General features: G+C 41.1%; 1 protein-coding gene and 2 long non-coding RNA genes across 3 annotated transcripts; 1 reads left to right on the plus strand and 2 right to left on the minus strand.

Annotated features, from left to right (window-relative positions):
- Positions 1-438: 438 nt before the first annotated feature.
- On the minus strand, positions 439-3,176 carry LOC311043719. The gene is made up of 3 exons (XR_014600630.1): positions 2,224-3,176; positions 1,841-1,895; positions 439-1,710 (listed from the first exon to the last, which is right to left on the minus strand). It is a non-coding gene; the product is annotated as an uncharacterized lncRNA (long non-coding RNA).
- Positions 2,754-5,002, plus strand: LOC311043720. The gene is made up of 2 exons (XR_014600631.1): positions 2,754-2,862; positions 3,190-5,002. It is a non-coding gene; the product is annotated as an uncharacterized lncRNA (long non-coding RNA).
- A 6,219-nt stretch (positions 5,003-11,221) lies between these two features.
- Positions 11,222-23,446, minus strand: mak16 (MAK16 homolog). The gene is made up of 10 exons (XM_084054851.1): positions 23,266-23,446; positions 21,776-21,825; positions 21,297-21,406; positions 20,694-20,758; positions 18,103-18,254; positions 16,763-16,817; positions 15,613-15,687; positions 15,063-15,194; positions 14,382-14,447; positions 11,222-12,801 (listed from the first exon to the last, which is right to left on the minus strand). The coding sequence occupies exons 1-10, from the start codon at positions 23,278-23,280 to the stop codon at positions 12,586-12,588; spliced, it is 936 nt and encodes a 311-aa protein (XP_083910977.1). The 5' UTR covers positions 23,281-23,446; the 3' UTR covers positions 11,222-12,585.
- Positions 23,447-25,348: the final 1,902 nt, after the last annotated feature.

Below are 25,348 nucleotides of genomic sequence, written 5' to 3' on the forward strand. Positions count from 1 at the left end.
AACCTGTTTGTAAATAAATGTTCGCTCAGCCGACAAACGTTAGTTTCTCTGCCTCCCCGGTCTGTTCAAAACTAATAAGCTCCGCCTTGAGCTGCGTGACGTAATGTCGCACTGTAGGTTTCAGTGGTTCTCAACCTGTGGGTCGGGACCCCCAGGGGGATCCCCACATGATTGGGGGGGGGGGGGGGGGGGGGGTCATGGGTCTTCAACACTGGGTCTGTAACGCCTAGTGGGTCCTCAGAGTTACTAGAGGGGGCCCGACAAATAGTTTTGTTGTTTTGCGTTAAAAAAAGTAAAATTTCTGAAAATACACATCAACATGAATCCAATGTATTATTGGCAAAGATAAATTTAAAAAAGCACACCAAAAAAAGCAAACAAAAAACCTTTAATTGACACAACACAGATGATAGTGCTGTCAAACGGATCAATGAAGCCATCACAACTGCAGCAACACTTGGAGGCAGCCCATAGGCACTTAAAGGAAAAACCTGTGGAATACTTCAAAGCTATAGTATCAAATCTCTCAATGGACAACATGCATTGATGAGACAATCAGCTAAACATGGTGAGCTATATAGCTTAGAAAGCCTCTTTGGTGGTGGGCATACATAGCCTGATTATCAGACTGAAGCTGCGTGGAGCTTCAGTCTGACATTGGCTCCAGTGTAGGCGATTACAAGGGGGAGGGGATTCGAATTTCCCTAAACCAATTAGAATTGGTTTAGATATTCCCTAAACCAATCACAAGGGATCCCCACCCCCACCTCCGACTCTCATTGGACAATAGGTTCACATTACACCACCAGACCAAGAGAGGCAATCCACTCAGAGAGTGGGCGGGGTCTATGGTCTGGAACCAGGCTAACTTTACCCCTGTGCCACCCGAGAACGTAATTCAGGTTTTTCCTTTAATTTGCCACCCATCTATATAAAGCTGTACAATGTCATTGTACATAATATTCATTACACACAATCAGACTAATAGTATTACAGTATAGTGCACGAGTAGAAAAAATATAATGTCGTGTGTACTCAAATCCATAATAGCATGATGTGACCCATAGGTCAAGAGCTTATCTCCTGTTTCCTTAGCTTAAGGCAGCTTGATGTGGAGGTATGCCCTGGACATGACCCTCGATCCAACACTTGATACTGAGGGCCAAACAGGGAGGCATTGGGTATCATTTTTATAGTCATCTGTATGACTTAACCTCGTAAAAAATTATAGAGAGGGCACCGGAAATCTCCGCCCATTCACTTGTATGTAGTTGCTCACCCAGCGCAACGGGCGGGGCCTATTTGGGGCCTCTGTGACGTATTTTGCGAGCCCATTCGCTTGTTCATGTGTCTGGCCCCATCCGTAATAAGCTGCAGTACCTACGAACGGCCAGCATGTCCAATGCGCTTCACTGCTCCCTCTCGGTTCTGGGGGCTTGCTCGACCTCCCCGCCTCAGGGCGGACATGCTAACCACAATGTCACTGAGCTGGTTAATACATATAAAAAGCTGTATATCATTTTTCATAATAGGCATTACAAATAATCGTTATAATTGTACAGTATAGTGTACAAGTAGAAAAAAAAAGTCTATATGGCGGGACGTCTGTTGTATATTCTGTCCCCGGAAGGTGTCTTTTTCGACCAATCACAATCACAATCACGACCAATTTCAGTAGCTCCGTCACTCCCAGCGTACTGTGGCGTCAACCTACGACACAAAGAGGAGGGAATAAAGCAAAGGAAGGGGTTACATCAGCACCTGAAACTGGCACCGTTGGTTCGGTTGTTTGATTAGATCACTTGCGTGAGAGTGCAAGAAAAATAATTACTCCTCATACCTCTTTGGCATATTCTGCTGTGGCCACTTGTAACCTGCAAAACTCTTCGAGCTATCTGTAATAAGACAGATAGTCAGACAGACACCCCCTTTAAAACTCCATATCGTCTCTGTCGGGTGGAAACCTCATATGTCCAAAACTGTTACTTTTCACGATTCAAATTCAAACGCATCAAAAGTCGAGGTTGTAGATCTGCTACTTTTGATGCCTTTGCGTGACGCTGCAGTATGATCAAGTAGGGCATTTATTTGCGGAAAAACACAACAAGTTAAAATATGGAGATAAGAGGTTTCTGCCCAACAGCAATGATATATTAAAAACAAACTACATGCTTTTTTGTCATTCATAGATTGCTATGAACAATAAAACTAAAAGAGGCGTACTTTGTTCACGTGAGATCGGATGTATGGGGGTTGACTTCCGTTGGGTCTCTTCCTTGGCCTCATCCATGCTCTTCTTCCTCAGAGGGTGAGCAGATTCACGAGAGTTGTGTCTCTGTCTGGGAGGTCTAGTTTTCTTATCATTATAACGGTCTTTCAACTGCGTAGATTTGGAATGTGTAGGACTAGTCCTTTGCTCCTCTTCATCTGTTTCCACAGTGGTCCTCTTGCCTCTTGCTCTTATCTTGGTCGGGATATAAGAGGAAAGCCAATTGCTTGTCATTTTTTTCCTCCCTGAAGTTGGAGAAGATGACATTGTGGAGGCAGAATGAGACTGGCCGATAGTAGACTGGCCTTCCCTGGAGATATCCTCCAAACTGTTTCTGGAGGTCGGCAGGCCCTTTATGGATTTAGAAACACTTTCTTTTGTGGAATCTGAACTTTTTCTGGAAATGAAAGGCTTTTCTTTTGCTGAATCAGAATTTCCGCTGTATGTAGAAGGACATTCTTTTGAGAAGGATGACACTCTGGACTTAAAAGAACGTCTTGAGGATGAACTATCCCTAGTTTCAGGAAGGTGTCTTCCTGAGTCATTCTTCTCTAAAATGGACTCATGTATCCTCTTTTTTCTCTCTAATTCAGGTTGATGTGAAATGCTCTCGTGCAGATGACTCAGCTGATGATTCTCCCAACTGTTTCTGGAGGTTGGTAGGCCCGGATCTCTGGATTTAGAAACACCTTCTTTTGTAGAAGCTGAACTTTTTATGGAAATGAAAGGCCTTTCTTTTGCTGAATCTGAATTTCCACTGTATATAGAAGGAAGTTCTTTTGAGAAGGATGACCCTCTGGACTTAAAAGAACGCCTTGAGGATGAACTATCCCTAGATGTGGGAAGGTGTCCTCCTGAGTCATTCCTAAGTCTCTTCTCTAAAATGGACTCATGTATCCTCTTTCGTCTCTTTAATTCAGGTTGATGTGACATGCTCCTGTGTAGATGACTCGCCGCAGCATCACCGTTATCACCACTCTCAGATGTTGACCTATATAAAGGGCTTGGACTTGATCTATGTTCCCAGCCCTGATTAGAAACTGTTAAGCGATTTTGTTGTAGTGGGGACAATGAGTAATCAGAGCTATCTTCAGTTTCAGAAGAATTGGACTGTGGACTTCTCTGAAGTGTACATGGTTCCCTCTCAATTTCAGGTGAGGTGAATCCCGTATTTTGGCAATCAGCTGGCTGGTTGAGGTGTTGGTCACTTTTAGCCTTTGATTTAGAGTAGTCAGGGACCACGCTTTTTCTCTTCGAAGGTTTTTCTCTCTTCACCGCTCCTCTGTCATCATGACAATCAGAGTCATCCGAGCTGAGCTCTATTGCAGCACTGTGCTGTGAACTTATCTGAGGTGCCGTTCTACATGAAAGTTGGCTCCTGTTTCGGTCTTGTACATTGGCCGTTGCCGTTCGAGTATTAGAGTGCTTCTCAGACACTTCCATCTGGTTAGAAGCAGAGGCTGGCGCAGATTTTGAGTCACGTAGTTCAGTAGGAGATAGAATTCTCATTCTGCTAGCTTGTCTTTGTTCCTCTCCATGCTCGACACTTTCTGTGCTGACATGGCTTTCATCCGTGGGTTCAAATCTGAGGCTTGATATTGCCACAGGAAAGACCACCCAGTCATCATCATCATCCTCCACCTCATCTTCTGTTTCATTGTAACAGTCATAACCATAATCTGCATTTGCATACACAGATGATAGAGATTCATCCACCATCGATTCCTCACGCTGTCGACGGTTTATTTGTCCATCTTGCGTCTCATTGTGTTGTGGGAAGCTCACTGTATTGATTACTGCTGGGCTGCAATCAACTCTGTGTATGGAGGAGATATTATAATTGGTGTCCTTTTTTATTAGCTGCAACGCTCTCTCTCTCACACACTCAGGGCACGGCTGTCTCTCAAAACGATCTTCAGTATCAACATAATATGGATGGATGCATAGTTCTAAAAGGCCCTCTCTTTGGATGGGTGGATCCATGACCAGTTTGGGGACTTTCGGCGTCTGTAAAATGATGATATTGTCGGTCTGATTTAGTTTGGGTGTCCGACAATTCCCCCTGTAGGTATGAGATCTTCAGGGTGATGACATTTTTTGGACCTCTTCATCCTCTTCATGCCCTTCACTGTCAACTGTAGAAGACTTCTCAATCACAGGCGATTTGACATTCTGAGTAAGGGGGATATCCCCTTACTCTGATTTAATGTTCTAGACTCTGCTATCTTTTCTTTTCTTTAACAAGTTAAATTATTTGAGCATCTGAGAGAGGATGAGCCACCTTGTCAGTTGAAGATTGAGAGTTGGAATAGCTTTACTTATGGTTCGTGTACTGGACTGAAAACACTTTTTGCGCCAAGAAGACGATGGGGAAAGTGTACTGGTTTGCTGGCTCTCATTGAACTAGGTGGGAGATGACCATTGACATTTTCCGCTTCTAATAAAGATGTGATTCCTTGAGGCGTACCCATGGGGTTAGACACCAGCAGTGGGGAAGACCCAATAGATGAACGAGAAACTTTTGTAGTAAACCTTTCCTGGGCGGTCAACCTTGGAATTTCAACAAAGCTGGTAGGGATTGATGATGGGTGTAAATGTCCTTTCTGTGTCAGTCGAGGGGTATTCTTTGGCCTAGATGTGATGTCATCAGCATGGCCCAGAATGGTGACTGTTTCTTGGTCTCCGCTATATAGCCAAGTGGCACAACACTTTGTGGTCTCCTGCAGGTTTACAACCAAACACGGGGTGCCAGCTCACAAATCGGGAGTTACTCTTTGGCCTAGATTTGATGTTATCAGCATGGCATGGTGATATAATCATTCCATGGACAGTCCTCTGTTGCTCCCACACAGGATAGGTTTTGCAGGCCCCCAGCTCTGACAAATGACCTGGAGTCTGGACAGCTATGGTCTTTGGTCTATAGAACAAAAACAATAATATGTATTGTATGTACAACTTTAAAACGTATACCACTTCTGACTAAACTGGAAATAGGCCAATGCAATGCCTTTCCCTCTCTTGGATACATACTATGTAACTAGGAAAGTGCACTCTGAGCACAGATCTCCACCAGGCCTGGTTGCCAACCCAGGGCTGTGTCAGTCATGGGGTGCAGCCACCAGGACACGAAACAAGCTGAGGGGGGAAATAGAATTTGTACAACAGATGGTGCATCTGTTCACAATGGTGGCACCTTCAATTAGTAGAATTCAAGTCAGATTTTGGAGGTGTGCTCTATACGGGCCCCTCAACATGCAAATTCTAATTTGGGACTGACTGGATGTTGCGGTATATGATTTTAAAAATATTTGTATGAAAAAAAGCCCTTTTTGAATGCGGTTAAAGGCAAACAGTATGGGGTATGAAAACCCTGATTGACAGTCATTCTCACATGAAGTATGAGCATTTGTGGGGGAGGGGGCACCTCTCCTTTTAACTCCAGTTTTACCAGATGATTATCAGACATGGAATTTTATAACAGGGCTGTACAGTTAGTATTTTGGATATTGTAGCATTTATTTATTTGTATACTTTCATGAGGGCCTACCTCTTGGCACATGATACATGCAATTAATCCATTACAATCAATCCTTTGATTTGGCAAAGCGATTTGGGTTGTACAACCTTGGGGGTGTCACATTCTGTCACAATGACTCATCCCTGCATCCTGTTAGATCTTATTATTTTTGGTCCAACATCTGCTGGAATCTGGTTTAAGCCGGATCCCACCAGGTTTTACTGAGCTGTTTTGGCAGGGACATGACCCTGTTTGGCAAGGAAATGGTGGAGACAGATGGTGTAAATCTTAAAATGGTTTACGCTTGTATGAAAAGTAAGAAAAAATTATCAATGTGGTTCTTAAGCTACCAACACGAAGCACAGAGAAAGATGAAGAGGAAGTCAGTGTGCGACGTGCGAAAGAGACAGGCTGCTGTGTATAAATCTTACATTAGCCAACTTCTCTTTTGGGAAAGGGGCAAAACATGCTCTCTCTATCTCTATCTCTCTCTCTAAAAACCATACCCACACACCCCACACAGACCTTCTCTCTCTCTCTCACACCCACACACATCCTTTCTCTCTTTTCTCGCTCTCTCGCACATGCATAGCGAATCACAACTTACTCAGCAACCCTAACCCGTTAGCAAGAACAGACTCTGGTTCCGAGGGCTGAAAACGGGCTGAATTTCCCCCGCAGGATCAAATAGGTCTACTTTATTGTACGGTCTACAGTCATCCTGATGAAGGCATTGTTGCCGCAACGCGAAGGAGTAAATTCTTTAAATTCTTGCCATGCATTAGCCAGACTATTAAAGCTTTTAAAATCTTTCCACACAAGTGCCTTGGTTTCCTCCATTTTGTGCCAGGTCAAAATTCTATTCTTATTCTTATTATTATCATCATCATCATAGTCTATCCAAACAAAGATAGGCACCTTGGGAGTTTCATGTTCCCGAAAGCAGATGCTCTCAATACATGACCTCCTTGTGATGAGGCGAGGAGAGAGAACTGGTTTTAACTGGTATTACCAAGGGTTTAATATATTCACCCATCATTTCTTATATGGTTAATAACCTAATGTATGTATGACCATGGAAAAACACCTTCACTCCTGTGTGTAGTAAAAAACTAAAAAGAAAACACTCAGACTGACTCGGTTCTTGTAAACAAGACAAAATACTGAATATATCGATGCAATAAAATAATTTAATATCAAGCATACATACATACATACATACTAACCTAGCTTGCTTTTATGTATTAAATACGCAATTAATATTTATTCATGTTTTTATTTGAATCCTATTAAAACTATTATTTGTAATATAATTCAGAAAATTCATGTTTTTTTTTTCAAGCCCTCACACAAACTTCTATATCGTCTCTGTCGGGTGGAAACCTCATAGGCCTATGTCCAAAACTGTTACTTTTTAGGATTCAAATTCAAAAACAGCAAAAGTAGCAGATCTACAAGCTCAGAACGCGTCGCGAAGCGATGCGTTTCGAGCTTGTGGATCTGCTACTTTTGATGCTTTTGTGTGACACTGTGGTATGATCAAGTAGGGCGTTGATTTACAAAAAAAAAAAAAAAAAGTTAGAACACAGAGTTAAGACGTTTCTTTCCGACAGCAACGATATGAAGCATAAACTGCTTACCTTGTAGGCACAGTTTGTGCTGGTACTTTTAAAAATGAAGATGAGTAAAAATCTGTAAAAAGTCCGGTTTCCAAACTAGACAAAAAGCTGAGCTGGTTTGCAAAGCGACTGATATAACACGGTCTGTCACAGCACCACAATTTATATTCCACAGGATAAGGGGGGGGGGGGGGGGCAGACAACTCCCACTTTTCACAGCTGTGTAATAGTGCTGAGTCTGACCTTAACAAGAATGCAGGATATTGCATGATAGCTACACTTGTCTAATTCTCTACGGACTATGTCTGGGCGTTCAGTCAAGTTTAGGACCTCGATCTGCCAAAAATGTTTTGAGAAAAGAATTGGAGTTGAGAAAATAAGACATTTCAGACACGCACACGCACACACACACACACACACACACACACACACACACACACACACACACACACACACACACTCTGTCTTTCTCTCTGGGCTTTCCCTTAATGCGACAAAACTGACAGAGTGTACACACACACACACACACACACTTACTTCTCTTTCTCTCGCTCTCTGGGCTTTCCCTTGTTTTTTTGCAGAGACTGAAAGAGTACACAACACAAGCAATGGAGTTGAGAAAATAGACAACTCAGACGCGCCCGCCCGCCCGCCCGCCCACCCACCCGCCCGTCCACACACACACACACACACACACACACACACACACACACACACACACACACACACACACACACACACACACACACACACACACACACACACACACACACACACACACACACACACACTCTGTCTTTCTCTCTGGGCTTTAATGTGACAAAACTGACAGAGTGTACACACACACACACACACACACTCACTTCTCTTTCTCTCGCTCCCTGGGCTTTCCCTTGTGTGTGTGGCGAGACCACTCACACTACAAACAGAAAGTTATATCAATGTCCTATGGCTATCACAGAGCAATAGAAAGGAGATGTATATCCACAAAAAATACAAAACAATGGCAGTACGGTGCGTGTATGGACACTGTAATTGTCACAATACTATGCACAGGAAATTATAGACCAAACATGAAGGACAACCAAAACACTTCTATCCCACACCTCAACTGTTGGAGGGGGTGTATTACTACTGATAAGAAGATACTGGAGCCTGTGCGCGTCTGAGGGCAACACCCCACAAACCCCGCACCACAAATTACAGAGAAACACTATAACAACCAAAACATTCCTTATCCCACACCTTGAACGCTGAAGGGGGTTGTGTTACCACTGACAAGAAAATACTGGAAGTCTATGCGTGTATGAGGGCACACACCCCTACACACCCCGCACCACAAACTAAAGTTGGCTTTTTAGTTGAAACCTAGGCGACACCTGACACTTGGCACGGTCCGAGTGAAGCTACAGAAATACGTTGTACTCACGAGATGGACCACACCCCTGGCTTAGCCCTGCCGTATCTGTGACCCGGCCACCGGTGTACCTGGTGCAGTAGAAAACAGAACAAGGCAAGCTCAGAAATGCTGCTGCATGGGACCAAATCCCACAGTTAAGCAAGCCAGAGGCCAAGCCAACCCGGAGGCTCCCCGCTAAGCGGAAAGTGTCAGAGTCCCATGTAATATTAACAAATATAATTCCAATATAAAATAGTATGAATATATAAAACGATCGTTAAAAAAATGGAATAAATTATAACTTCTGAAAAACAGTCCTGGTACACTTCCTCAAATTGTTGTTCTAGGTTGACAGGTTCCCCCGGCACCACCTTATAACAGAGAACAATCAGTCATATGAGCAGGCCAGAATGAATCACTAATGCGAATTTTATGAGTAGGCTTCGCTTACCTTGAACTATTATGCCGGCTGATTCAGTCTGGTCAGCCCGTATGCCCCCAGGTGATGGGGAAAGATCTCTCTCCGTCACACAAGTGGATATAGGGGTCCGCGTCTCGGGGTCACCATAAGCCGCTAATTTGGTCCTATATCGGAGCTCATAAATAACCACATTTGAAGTGTTTTCTTACGAGACGAGACGGAGACCAAGATACTCTTCAAAAGCAATGATTTATTCACAAACTGCAGTGCCTTGATTCAGTGTACAGTCACCAAAACCAAGTGAAGTGTTCAACTGGACAACAAGCATTTATACTCTTTTCAAAGGCCAAAAATATCATTTTCTGCACGTCAGTGGGGGCCAAGGTCAGGTTTTTGGTCCTTAAAGTGTCATCACATCGTGTGTCCCATGGAGTTCACATCCTCCATGTTTGGGTCTAAAGAATGGCTGGTTATTAATATTGTGCCTGGCGGCACATTTTACCTTAACTAGCTGAAAGGCTTTTCTTTGTCAGGGTGTCTAATGAGGATGCTCAAATCCCATAGGCCCCATTTGTGTGACGTTCCCATGGCCCTTCCCTAGACCTGGCCGTTATGACGCGCAGGCCCACAGAACTATCACCCATTATATATTTGTGTCTTGCTGACTCTGCAGCCACCAGACATTTGATCATGTTGATAGAATGACGGGAGGTGACTGATTCATGACTCAGGACACAGCCTATTCTAATAAAAAGCCTTGTGGGAGACCACACTGACTGCATGTCATGCTTACATACAGAATAATAATAATGATTAAATAATCCTTTTCTAGGTAAGGCACACTTGGTTATATGTATTTTATATACTTAATATATTCATCAAAATCACTCGGCCTCCACATCCATATTCTTACTTTTTGTGTTTTCTTTCATAAAGTAATGCCCTACTTGATCATACTACAGCGTCACACAAAAGCATCAAAAGTAGCAGATCTGCAAGCTCGAATATCATGGGGAGAAGTACAATAACACTCATGTCAGTACGGTAGTTCTGCCAAGAGCACAGGGTAGAGATCATAGTTATACTGTAGCTGCTTCAAGGACAAACCGAACCATAACAAGATAGGCTGTTAACAAAACAATAGCTATTAGGCCTAGTGGAGACATCTAGGCTCTTATATTTAAACCTTTATATTTTACCATCACTTATAACACTTCTACAATACATTATATTTAGCAGCTTGTAAGCAGCCATATAATTTCTTCCTCAGCCTATTTCTTAAGGTTTCTTAACCTGCAACTGAACCCATTCGGATGTGCACATCCAGTTCTCCTTTTTTCAAATACTCTGGACTAATCTATGTACCAACGAAAAACATTGACCCTTTCTTGACACACAAACACACACTTCCCATTCTCACGATTCACAAGTTCTCCCCCAAAATAGTGCCAAGGATTTAAAAAAACAAAACGTGTTCTCTAGAAGCGCCCAGTTCTCCGGTTACCGACCACTAGTGCCCATTAATCTACATAAAATAGTGTAGGCCAGGCCTAGGTTTCATTGATAACTGACCATTTGTAGGCCCATTAAGTTCAATCTGGTGACTTCTGTCTGCCTGTTGGATCTAGTCTCAAATAGCCAGACAACTATTCCCCTATCTCTGAATGCTATGTAGAGTCTGGAGGAGGCGTCACATTACGCTTTATCCACTGATCATTTTCAGAGCTTCCACTGCTCCAGACTGTATGACGGAAGCATTTGAAAATTTGTGGGAGACAACAGTCTGGCTGGCTCACGAGACTACCTGTTGACTAGCATTCAGTCAGGGGGGGGGTCTACACTGATCTCATATGGAATCCAAATGACAACATCCATCGCCACAACAAAGACCTTTAATCCACAACTTCACTGGGATAATGTTACTTTATTTATTTTCTGGCTGAAAAAAACGCAATATATAAAATTGTAAAAAAAAAGACTCACTCATAAAATCAACTGTCGTAAGAAAATGTTTAATGAAACACATGAATCATCTTTCAAACAGATCCTGGAGAAATATACTGAATTCTGAACTGTTATTTAGCCTTGGTTCTCAGGGACAGCTGGTACTGCCGTTTTTTTCTATTGTTTTAGTAGTAGGAGCAGTAGCCTACCTTGTAGGATAGAAACTCACCCAGCACTACTACAGGTCCTGGTAGGACAGAAAACCAGCAGTACTAGAGGTCCTGGTAGGACAGAAAACCAGCAGTACTAGGGGCCTGGTAGGACAGAAACCCAGCAGTAGCCTACTAGGGGTCCTGGTAGGACAGAAAACCAGCAGTACTAGAAGGTCCTGGTAGGACAGAAAACCAGCAGTACTAGAGGTCCTGGTAGGACAGAAAACCAGCAGTACTAGAGGTCCTGGTAGGACAGAAAACCAGCAGTACTAGAGGTCCTGGTAGGACAGAAAACCAGCAGTACTAGAGGTCCTGGTAGGACAGAAAACCAGCAGTATTAGAGGTCCTGGTAGGACAGAAAACCAGCAGTACTAGGGGTCCTGGTTGGACAGAAAACCAGCAGTACTAGAGGTCCTGGTTGGACAGAAAACCAGCAGTACTAGAGGTCCCCGATGACCATGACTGAAGAACCCTGGACAAAATAATCTGAAACCAGCTCATTCCTGAATGCGTCACTTACACTTAAGACAAGCGGCTCTAAGTAGGTGGTGAGAGCGAAAAGAGACTTCAAACTTTATTGAAGTTCCTGTACTGATATGAAATCTAAACATATGGTACAGTTTGTGCGATTCTGGTACTGTGCAGAGCCTTGTTTTTCAGCCTGTACTGGAAACATCAGAGGACATCAGATCTGTCTCTCTTATGATCCCTTGCTTAATGGCACCCAGGGCCCCAATGAAATACATTATTATAATGTCATTGGGAGGGTAACAGGAGGGGTGGGCACTAAGGAAGAGTGGTCACCTCGATGTTAATTTGGTCCAAAATGTGAAAAAAATAAAAGTAATGTAAAGTATACGGGCTAATAATATTATATTTCTACAATTGCAACAAATTGTATATCCAATCATTTTTGGGCATAAACAAGAATTTGACGGGTACATTTAAGTCTGATAATGATGTATTGTTCAAATCATGCACACTACATTACTACTACTCATTTTTGAACATTTGACAAAATAGCAAATTTTACATCGGGGTGCCCACTCTTCCTTAGTGCCCACTCTTCTTGTAACACTGGGAGGACAGAGTAAAAAAAAACACAAGGATGATACGGAATATTGATTTCGGCGTGTCGTGGGAATTGAACCCATGAGCAATGTGGTTACAGTCAAGTCTCTGGGGGAGCAGGTGGGGGTGCAGACTACGTGGCTTTTGTCTTGGCGGTGGGCTCCGTTTCCTGTTCGTATTCTATCTGTACAAAGGCTCTCTTCCTGAACGCCGGACCCTTGGCAGGAGCCTTCCCTTTGGACGCAGACTTCCTCTCGGTCTCCTTCTCCATCTCCTCCTCTTCCTCACTTGACTCTTCCTCCTCCTCCTCCTCGTCTTCATCGCTGCTGGCCTGCAGGTTGTTCATGTCCTGAGGAGAGAGAGGAAGAAAGAGGGGATGATGATGAAAGGGATTTCTGGGGACTTACGTAAGCGATGGCTGTACGATGCCAACCTAACAAAGTAGTTGTACGATAAGGGCTGTCACAATTAAGACCGGGAAAGCCTCTGTGTCATTTTAGATTTCTTTGGCTATTCAAAAATAAGAGATCTACAAGCTCACAAGCTACGAGCTTGTAGATCTGCTATTTTTGAAAAATCGTGAAAATGTGTGCACATTTAATATATATATATTCATTTTTAAAGCAAACATTTTTAACTCAAATATTTGCTTCTGGGGGTCCCTGGAACAAAATATTTTGAGATGAGGGTCCAAGTACATACAATTTTGGGGGTCCTTGACATGAAAAAGTTTGAGAACCACTGATATTATAGTGTAGTGGCAAATACTTATATAAAAGAGAAATATAGACAGGTTGAAATCCTATGATAGTCAGGAGGCCTCAAGATGTTTCAGTTCTTGAGTAAATGTACTATACACCACTGTTATACAGATGTTTCTACTTAAGGCAGCAGCACTCAGAGCGTCTGCGAAGGCAGTGGAAAGTTTTAGAAGCTGTACAAGTCAGGGGTTGTACCGCAATGCATGTGTTGTTGCGCAAGAACAGGACCCCATCAAAAAGGAGGGGGCGAATCAAAAGAAGAATTGCAACATTGTGTCCTATAAATATGAGGAGAGGGTTATATTTAGTGGTAGTTGAACATTGAGCACTATGGAGCTGACTGCCTGCTAAATGCTATGCTGTAACCTGCCTGCACGCAAACAAAGAGATGATGATTGAAGATCTGCCTGGACTAAGTGTCTTTCCATCTATCCATACACCTGGTGATAGAATATCCTAGTCTACAGATATCCAATTCAATAGCAACATAAGTTTTTTCAAAAAACTGTTAAGATTTAGAAGACATTTGTAGAATCCCCCAGAAGCAAAGATTTGAGTTATAAATGTTCGCTTTAAAATATATATAAATTAAAAGATTTGCACAAATGTTCACTATTTTTCAAAAATAGATCTACAAGATCTACAAGCTCATATCGCGGCACCCGGTGCTGCGGCTATGAGCTTGGATATCTGCTTTTTTTTTTAATAGCCAAAAGAAATCTAAAATGACACAGATGCTTTCCCGGTCTTATTGGGTAACAATTAAATTGTGTTTTTGCCATTGAACATCGGAACATGAACAAAAGTTACATTTCTGTTGTCCTTTCAGGCTTTGTAAACAAAACCTGCACAGGTCAGATTGGACAAATAAATTATATTTAATCATTTTATGAATCCTTTTTTTTGTTGTTCTTCCCCTTAATGTTGCTGAAACAGTTACTTTGAGAACTGACCAGCGACCGTCGGTGGAAGAGTTTCTCTCGGCTTCCTTATTGACCGCTCATTTCTACGTAGGAGAACGAACGGCTTCGATAGGAGCCTCCATTTTATAAAGTCTAAAAATGTTATAGTGGAAATAGCCGATCTACAAGCTCGCAATGCATCGCGAGCTTGTAGATCAGCTAATTCCAACACAATGTAGCATAGCTGTACAACAGACTTTATTTACCTCAAAGTCACTGATGTCACTCTCCTCCAGCTCATCAGCAGCAATAAACTCTGTCTTTCCAACATCCTGAAAACACATTTGTTATTAATTATTGTTGCAACATCCATTTTATTCAAATGGAGATATGCCGTATCTGGAGCAATACAGTATACTGTAAAAGGTGCTATAAGTGATGTTTTTTCTTTGTTAAAAAAAAAATTCTTAAAAAGTGAAAGCTCTATATTCCAAAAGTTATCATTTCTATAGAGTGGTTGATTAGTAACAGGGGTCTCCCAATCTCTCCAGGTCTTAAGTAGAACGCCACAAAGAGATTTTTTCATAGTGTTCCAGTTCCAATTTCGACTGCAAATTTTGTTTTGTTTCATCACTTCCAAATACACTGGTTTATGCTGTATGATTTCCATTTCCTGACTGGATGAGATCGGTACGGTATCCCAACCTGAAAATGTATTTTCCATTGACTAAAGAGCTGGGGAAATGGGGAGACCCCTGTTACTGAACAATCACACTATAGCAATGATTATAATTAGAGTATAGCGCTATTTATCACTTATAACAAGAAAATATCATCTACAGTAATTGACAGCAGTTAGGGAAGGGAGGTGTTTGTGTGGGATTTGAACCCACGTGTTGTGTCTAAGGATAAATAAAGATCCAGACAGAGAGAGTAGCCTTCCTCACCTCATCTTCTTCTTCATCCTCCTCCTCCTCCTCCCCCTCTCCCTCCTCTTCCTCCTCTGACTCGCTCTCCTCCTCCTGCTTTTCCAAAGCTTTGTCAAACGCGTGTACAGGGAAGTTGTAGATGTCTCCGTACTGACAGACAGACAGGCAGCAAAAGAAAGAGAGACAGTTAGCACCTTCAAGACAACGTTCGGTTTAAAACGGTCCTCATTTTACTTTACAGGGAAAACTTGGTATTTCAATTCAAACTTCAGCCGCTTGTATTACATTATTTCATATAGTCAATTAATCTATTGATTTTATTTGCATTCCATGGGATCATTTAGCCGATACAACGGTGGTAAAATAAGGTAATAAAGCAGAAAATTATGGCAAATTCTCTGCACAAGTTATATGAACCCAAACATCTTGAAATGACTTAATGTTTACCAAGAATTCAAAAACAGAACTTTTCCTATATAATGTGGAACAAAGAAAATGTGCAAATAATAAATATTAGATTTGACTAATAAAATGTAACATCAGTGGATGAATCAACAGTACAACATACCGTTCCCTGTTTGAGCCTCTCCAGAAGTTCTTTCTCTATAGCCGTGTCCAACTGAGCTGCAATCAATGCTTTCTCCTGCACGCACACACACACACACACACACACACACACACACACACACACACACACACACACACACACACACACACACACACACACACAGATAGACAGTTAGGTTGGTTTCACACCTGGACATTTAATTAAATTTAAACAAATCCTGGACTGTATTGTTGGTACCAATACTGAAAATAAATAATAAACTATGGCTAAATTAGGCCATATTTACGGTAACCATATTTATTTTGTTCTTCCCCTTAATGTTGCTGAAAAAGTTAATTTGAGAACTGACCAGCGACCGTCGGTGAAAGTCTTTCTCTCGGCTTCCTTATTGACCGCTCATTTCTACATAGGAGAACGAACGGCTTCGATAGGAGCCTCCACTTTATACGCTCTAAAAATGTAATAAATAGTGGAAATAGCTGATCTACAAAATCACAATGCAAAACAATAAGAAATATATATATAATTAAAACCTAACCAAACGAAAACCGCAACAATGCTGCCACTTTGCCCAGAGTGTATGAACTATAGGTGTGAACCTGCCCTTCAAAGAATTTCAAACAGATGTACAGACGAAGTGATGATGGGAGTGTGTTTTGACGGGCACGTCAAAGCAAACTAAAAGAAAAAGAGTGTCTTCTAAAGAAATAGACACAAAGTCAAAGCTGTTTACAAACACGTTTATCTGTATTTTCCCCAGTTTGTTTCATTTTGTTTAGTATTTCTCTGTGAGAAATGTAACACTCTGCAATGCTTCAGTTATTTTGATTTTTGTTTCTTTACCAAACTTATAATTTGTTTACATTATTAGTAGGGTGGGCATAATAAGCTTCGGCTTCAGCCCTCACCTTTTCGGTCTATGAACAATGTCTTGTATTCTATGCTGTAATGTATATGTTTTTCTGAATGACCGAGATGAAATAAACTAACTAACTAACTAACAAAGATCAAGTGATGATGGAGTGAACATAAAGATGTACAGTAGTGATGATGGAGTGAACATAAAGATGTACAGTAGTGATGATGGGGTGAACATAAAGATGTACAGTAGTGATGATGGGGTGAACATAAAGATGAGTGAACATCTCACCTCTTTCCTCTTCTCTCTCCTCTCCACCTTCCTGCTAAGGGGAACCAACTTCCTCCTGAAAGCAACACGAAGTGAAAGATGTCAGCATTAAGGCAGGTTTATCTGTTTAGCAGCACATTTCCTACACAAAAGCTTTTCAAGATGCATTACATAAGAATGTGGTCTTCAGCAGGGGGTCTCAAGAGTTGCTACAGGGGGACCGCCAAATCTTTGTGTGATAGGAACTTATTTTTTTACCTTGACCATTTTGAACCCTAGAATCCCTACATTTGCCAAAAAATAGCACATCTACAAGCTCACAATGAGCTTGTAGATGTGCTATTTTTGGCAAGGGGAAAAAGAGCAGACCAAGCACAGAACCAAAGGTCAAGTTTACTTTTAGTTTAAAATGTCTGAAAATACACATTAACATAAATTCAACATATTAACTCATTCCCTGCCTAGAACGACTAAAACGACTTCTGTCCCATAAGCCATGCCTGCCTAGAACGACTAAAACAACTTTCCAAAGCCCAAGGAGATATGATTTTTCGACGATCTAGACTCCCATCCACTTCCTTGTTAACTTAAAAATTCTGTATCTCGGCTCCTGAGTACTTTTTTTTTCAATGACAAATCTTGGCAGTGGGCAAACGCGGCCAGAAATAATTCAGGCAGTGAATGAGTTAATAGGAAAAATGCATTAAACAAAAACGAATTGAAACAACAATGATGATAGTGCTGTCAAACAAGTCTATGAATGTATCTATGAAAAGGTTTAATCTGCAACACAATTTTATACAATATGTAGTGGGGGTCCCTGCTTTATCTCTTTCTCAGCTAAGGGGTCCTTGGCCTGAAAAACGTCAAAGACCCCTGACATAAGGCAGCACTGAAAGACATAGTAAAATGTGTATTGGAAGCCAGAGCAGATATCTGAGAATGTGTGTATGCATGGTTTTCAGCTTTCTTAGTTCTAGTTAGAACCTTCTAGTTACCTTACCCCAGTACCAACCACGCTGCTGTAATGATGACTATAAATTGCATAAATAAATTGCATCATGCACCACCCACTACCCCAGCCTATAACATATGCTATTCTGGATATCTTATCCTATAGACCATATTGAATCATTTTATACATGCATTTTTGTTGTTCTTCCCCTTAATGTTGCTGAAACAGTTACTTTGAGAACTGATCAGCGACCGTCGGTGAAAGACTTTCTCTCGGCTTCCTTATTGACCGCTCATTTCTACATAGGAGAACGAACGGCTTCGATAGGAGCCTCCATTTGACACGTTTTAAGAATTGAATAAATAGTGGAAAAAGCTGATCTAGTAACTGAACTGGTTGTACTTACTGTCGCTTGAGCGTGAGTTTTCGGATGCGGATCAGGTACTGCGTGATCTTGGTGAAACGCTGTTTACATTTATGTCGGATGAACCTGGGCCAGTAGATCAGATTTTTGTCGATCATATCCAGAGCTTGCTCGTAGTTCTTACTCAACTTCACCTGGAGACACACGTGCACATTTTTATAGGTGTGGACACTACTGTGTGTAAGACAGCAGAGGCGTAAATAATGTATTAAGATATTATTATAAGAGTTGAGGTTGTAACATTGTGATTTTGCTATGAGGTTAGTAACATATTGTGATACAGATCATATTTGTATACAAGCATTGAGACTACATGATTGCATGCAGGTTGCATAGAAGTGATCCATAACTCGTTCTCGTTTCAGATCACTCAGTGTCCTGTGTATATAGCTTGTGAGGCGCTGGGCGAGTGAGTACCCGTGCCGAGCGGTTGACATTTGATGGAACGCATTTTTCTTGACTTCTTCTCCATTGTGTCTTATGAGTGGTCGGGTTCTTTTGCAACCTGCCTGCGTGCGCATTCCTGCGTGATATCAACGTGCCGTGGTCTGATAAGGGGTCTATTATATCAATACTGAGGTTAGTATTAAAATGTGACATTGTGTGGCGCATGAGGGATTTCATGTATTCCTTATATAACCATTTGAGCCTCTATAATCTGCTTTCTACTCATAATATTCCCTTGTACTCATAATCATGCAATCATTGTTTATCACAATTTTATTGTATTCAAGTTACTGTTTTAATCATTATATATCAAATCATAAATATGTGTGTGGTTGAGTTGTGACCAAAAGGGGATTACCCAAACTACTGAAAGTAGCAGCTCACAACGTGTTGCAATGAATTGCATTTTGAGCTTATAGATCTGTTATTTTCACTACTTCTTAAGTAGATATTGTGGGAGAATTAAGGGTTAAACAGCACAGACAATCTCCCCGGCCTTAAAGGATATGAAGGCTGAGACTGAAACAGGGTGATTGGAACACCAGATAGTAATCATGATACATTACATTACATTACAGTCATTTAGCAGACGCTTTTATCCAAAGCGACTTACAATAAGTGTATTCAACATAGGTAGGGAACGAAAACTACTAATCACCAGAAGTTTTAAGTACATTTCCTGCTAAAACAAGCAACCAAGAGTATACCTAGCGCTAAGGTAAAAGTGCAATATATCAGCTACCTACTTTCTTAAACAGATGAGACAAAAATGGCAAAATCAAATGAGCACGAGCTAAAACAAATAAGTGTATCGACTAAACAAGATCCAATAAAACAATACAAAAATAAAACAAGAGTTCGTACAACTAGTTAACAACAAGTAGGCCAGGCAAAGAGGAAGGATAGTGTTTCCTGAAGAGGTGGGTTTTCAGCCTGCGGCGAAAGATGGGCAGTGACTCTGCTGTCCTGACTTCAGTGGGAAGTTCATTCCACCACTGTGGGGCCAGAACAGAAAAAAGTCGTGACCGTGTCGATCGACCAGAAGGACCGTTGAGTGGCGAGGGAGTCAGTCGCCCCGAGGTGGCAGACCGGAGTGGTCGGGCAGGGGTGTGGGCATTGATAGCGTAGGCCCAGAGTTAGAAACAATGGGGGAACATATTGATGATCAGAAAGAACCAAGGCCGTTAAGGGCAGCCAAAGAGCACCATGGCCTATTAACCTTAGGGGAAACAGAACAATCTAAGAGTATTGAATTAACAATAAGGAGAGGAGAGATAAGGGTCACCTCGACATGATTAAGGGAAAGAGTTTGGCAAACACATGTTGTGTTCTCCTCTGTGTACATGTACACAGAGGACGTACGCAAACATTGGCAACAATAACTAAATCATAAATAGAAACATGAGAAATGAGATAAGGGAAAATAACTAAGAGAGGAGGAGGGGGCGATCACAAACGATATACTGTATAAGGGCCACGCAGAGGAGAGAAGAGAGAGAGATTTGGGACCACATGTGAGCTGCTTATGCTACCTGCTAACCTTCTAAGAATGTAACTTCTCTTCTGAATAAACCTTTGTATGATGTAACCTTCACGACTGGACGTACGTTCTTATGCCTACCCACCCGACGTGATGATCAAGCCACAACAATATTAAAAAAATATGTCCACTGTCCTCAAATGCAAGCACAAATATTGAATGGGAATATAACGTTTCGGTCTGTTAGACCTTCACAAGATGAAGCTCTAATAGACCGGAATGTTGATATATTCGCACTAAATATGTTTGCTTGCATTAGGACAGTGTGCAGTGTGAGTGTTTTCTTTCATTACGATAGGGCATTCATTTGGTGTTCTCCTACGCACTTTGTAAATGTGCAAAAGACTAGCCTTTCATTAAATATATTTATGAAATTCTTTTGAAAAATGTTGGACCCATAGTTGGGTCAGGACCCAACTATGGGTCCTGACCCAGTGTTTGGGAAACACGGATATAAGCCATGGATCCGTTCATTCACTTGATGCAACAACTCTCAGGTCTTGCATCAACTCGCTGCAGCTACTGCACTTCGATGAAGATTAACACTTCGCTTTAACAATTGTTACAGTATAAATAGTATACTCACTTTCTCCCACATCTTGCGAGGAAAGGCTGCTCTTTCTATCACCTTCATGTATAGAAAAATCTGACCTAGGAGAGAGACACACACAGACACATGGTTAGAAATAGTTCCTGGTACGTTATCTATATACCAGCTTCAATGTCTTCACAGGGTAACCGGAACGCTTGCCCCAAAACACACTCGCCCCCATTTTTTCCGCGGATCACTCGCCCCCATCGGCGGACCGCTTGGCGCTGAACACTCTCCCCTCCTCCCCCCTCCCCGCGGGGACCACTTGCCCCACAACCTCTAATATTAAGTTAGGAAGTAGTTAGGCAAAAAACTGTTACGATGGAGGCACGCCGTCTGAAGCGGACTCCAGCCACGAGAGGCACCGCAGAGCTCACAACGCGTGGCGGCACGTTTTACGTTACTTATGACAGTTGACACGGTCATACGATGAAGTAAGGCATTCACTTAAAAGCTGAAATATGGACATACAAGGTTTCTGCCCGACAGTGACAATTTTCAGAAAAGAACACGCAGAAAGATGAGAAGGAGAGGCATGTGAGAGAGGCCGTGTGTGAGAGAAAGACAGATACAGACAGACAGGACGCGTGGTCTCACCTTTCTCCTCTTTGATGGTGGCATACTGGCTGTTAGCCAGTGGACAGGAGGAGCGATTACACAGGCCAGTCAGGTTGTACTCATTACGACAGAATGTCTGGGTCTTTGTCCTGCACAGGAGGACACACAGATGGAGACAGATTTAAAAAACAGACAACAAAAAACAACGAGAAATGTAGGGCTGTCACGATTACACGTAAAGTGATGCGTTGTAAGCTTGTAGATCTGTTATTTCTGTTTTTTTTATATTTGAAAATGTATTGAAAATGTTTCAACATGGAAACGATTATGACGATTATGCAAAAATAATTGCAAATAATTGCGATTAGACAATTATGTAATAATTGTGACAAGCCTAGATAAATGTTGAACAGACTTGGTGATGGAATGACATTGAAATCTTAAGCCAAATCCAAGCTTTAATAGATCGCTAATAGATCACGTCAATCAAACAGCAGCCATGCTTGTTGCATACTTACCTAACCTTGTAGGAGCAGAACCCCTTGTTTCCTATGATGTCCCAAATCACCTATAGGACCAACACACACACACACACAACATTTATAAAGAATTAACATTTTGAAACATTGACGATAATTATCTCAGTAGTTCATGTCTGTTTAAAACCAAAGGGACTTGAGACCAAACAGCTCTGACCATAATGCATCACGATTATCAAATCTATTGTTCTTTATTCTTATTTTTCTGCAGTTGTATATTTCACTACGTTTACTTTGTTTGTAGTTGTAGGGAAGCTGTTCAATCTTAACAGGGCATGTGTCTAGACACCATATTACACAATATATATCCTACAATAAAATCAAACATTGTTTTTTTTATAATACAGGCAGCACATTTATAAACAACCATAGTTGACCAAAGTGCTACACAAGTTCAAAAAACAAACAAAACAAGGCAAAACATACAAGCAAAAAACCCCCCAAAACAACAGGGGAGAGAAATGTGTGTATAAACACAAGCTTGAAACAAGTGTGCATAAATGTATAGATAGAGCAGTGGTTCTCATAGTGGCTTCCAGGGACTCTCTGGGTTCTAAATAGACCCTTACAGGCCTGTAACTCTGACAGTACACAAATGGAACCAAATGGAGCCTGACAGGTCCATTTGGTTCCATTTGTGTACTATCAGAGTTATGTGGGGTCCTTGAATGTAAAGTTTGAGAACCACTGGTATAGTCACTAGACTAGAGCAAGTACCCACATGGGTAACAGGATAGGTGGGCACCAAGGAAGAGGAGGCACCTCAGTGTTAAATTGGCTATTTCATTCCCAGTAAAGTGAAGTATACATGAATAGAACATGCTTTAATATTCGACAATTAAGGTCGAATATTTCTACAATTGCTAAAAAAAAACGTATATACAGTCATTTTGGGGCATAAACAAGAAGTTGAAGGATATTAATTAAGTCTGATAATGATGCACTGTGCATGTTAACATCATGTATACTTAAGATAATTTTTCAAATATTTTGAACAAAATAGCCAATTTCACATAGAGGTGCACACCTATCCTGTATCCTCCACATGTGCACACACACAGACCTATACATGGGAATAGAATATAAAAGATGAGATGTGACCAAAAACTTAAGTTAACTGTGGTTAAACAGACAATAGTATGTGGTGATTCAGTATTAAGCCATAATTTCGACTTGAACGAGACTGATTAAATAGATAATAGTACAGTATAATAGTGGGTCTACCGTCTATCGCCCACTATGGCTGTTTTAAGACACACTTAAAACCTGTTCCTAATAATGCCGGTGGTAGAGGAAGGCTCTAATGGAATATATAATATATATAACCATCAATTAAGCATTTAAACTTTAAAGGGTACAGATCTATGAACCAAGCTCATTATTGAACTGAAACTATGTAATGTTTAAATGTCCTGTCTGGCTGCTAGGCCTCTAGCATAGATAGTGAGTATAAAACAAGAAACACTTACGTCGTCGTGCTGCATTGTAGATTATTTCTCTGCCAACGTCACCTACTGTAGGAGTAAACGGACAGTTCGGACGCCGTCTCTGTGATATATAATAACTTAAAAGCACTATATAATGAAGTTATGATGAAATGTGTCATCTGATGAGACCACATGGACGCGTTCAGGAGACCGACATCTTTGTTATGCGACCGGCGTGTCGTCCCTGGTCAAATCCCGTGAAGTCTCGCGGTGTTAGCTTTTTTTGTTTTTTTCCCCGTTTTTGATACCTTTATTGATCCAGCCTAAGTTTACAGTTCAGATCATATGGTACCGCTACACTTTATATATTTAGTCAATATCATATGAATAAAGAATGTGAACATTGACTTTAGGTTTACTTGTTTGTCTATCACCATAACAGAGAAAACGTATACACTTTTGTCAAGGCCAAATCTTAACTTAACCTGAACAATTCACTGGAAGTGTAAAAAATTGTGCGTTTACTTTGTTGTGAATTTCTTTTGTTTCAGGAGGAACTGCAGTTAAAATAATATATTTTTTAAAAGGTGTGGGGAGATGAGACGGTGAATGAGAATGCAATGATGTATTTGTTGTATATATTTAGGTCCATTATTCACTGAATGTTTCAATCCATCTAGTTCCTTTAAAAAATATATATTTTCCTATAATGGTATTATGAGGTGTGTGTGTGTGTGTGTGTGTGTGTGTGTGTGTGTGTGTGTGTGTGTGTGTGTGTGTGTGTGTGTGTGTGTGTGTGTGTGTGTGTGTGTGTGTGTGTGTGTGTGCAGTTGTGATTGAAAAATAATTTCCGAACACTAATTAAAACCTGTAATGTTTGTTTTTTTATTCTGAGTAGGTAGGCAGAGGCAATAACTCCAAAAACCACCAGATGGCGCTGTGGACACTTTCATATTTACTTTGCGATCCCAGAATGCATCACTTCCGAATACATTATAAAACACATTGCTCTTCTGGCCGTTAAAACATAGATAACGAGTTATATTAACCCCGATTTCTCAAATATTGGACTATTTATATTCATAATGATGCATATGAATGATTTTGAAGAATACTAAAATATAATGATGAACCATGACTGAAACCACACGTCCAGTAGAACATTAACAGTGGTGGTGCCGGGTGAAAGTTCGATCCTTTCGGTTCATTCAGATGATGATTGGGTTTAATCACAGGTCTCTGTGATAGGTGCAGCTCAACAACTTGTTACGCTATGTGCCTCAGCCCTTCTGATCCTGAACCAGACACTAAATTAATTTCTGTACAATACAATTAAAACAATAGTGTAGACAGGGCCTTCAACCTTCTCAGGCCAAGGAGGACCCCCTAGCTGAGAGAGAGATGAAGCAGGGACCCCCTACTCTATTGTATAAAATTGTGTTTCAGATTATGTTTCTTTTTACTTGGTCTGCTCTTTTTTCCCTCTACACCTATGCCTCTTTGCCAAAAATAGCCGATCTACAAGCTCACAATGAGGCGTTGTGAGCATGTAGATCGGCCATGTTTGGCAAAAGTTCTCCCCAGAATAGGGATGCTAGGGTTCAAGTGGTTAAGGTAAAAAAATGATGATAAAAATGATGAACCATGACTGAAACCACTGCTCCTGTTGAACATGAGGAGTTGTGGTGCGTTTAAATCTTTGATCCTTTGGTTCATTCAAATGATGATTGGGTTAAATCACAATACTTTGTGACAGGTGCAGCTCTACTTCTTGTTACGCTATGCGCCTCAGCCCTTCTGATCCTGAACCTTAGAAAATAAACTTGAACACGTTCAAAATAATAATAATTATATTATGTTATGCTGATGACTACAATTGCAGCACAAATATGGAGAGAGTACCCATTTGTAAGCTCCAATTTGATATAAATTAGTTCCAATTTTGACTTAACCATTTTTGTTATAACCAAATGATTCTTGTCTGTTTATTCTGCAAGATGGAAATGGCATGACGACTCATAACAGTAATGATTGCTAATAACATAAATTAAAATAGACAGAATGAACACAAGAAAAAAATAAAAAAATAATATTGTATATAGATGTGCAATAACTATTGTCACTT

The sequence above is a fragment of the Gymnoscopelus microlampas genome (genome assembly GCF_963454915.1).
Source record: "Gymnoscopelus microlampas genome assembly, chromosome: 4".
Taxonomy (NCBI): Eukaryota; Metazoa; Chordata; class Actinopteri; order Myctophiformes; family Myctophidae; genus Gymnoscopelus; species Gymnoscopelus microlampas.

Coding starts and splice junctions, on each gene's coding strand:
- mak16 (XM_084054851.1), bottom strand. Junction 14,448..15,062: donor AGGATGAAGAAGAAGATGAG/GTGAGGAAGGCT, acceptor ATGTGTTTTCAG/GATGTTGGAAAGACAGAGTT. Junction 12,802..14,381: donor GTGACATCAGTGACTTTGAG/GTAAATAAAGTC, acceptor CTCTCTCCTCAG/GACATGAACAACCTGCAGGC.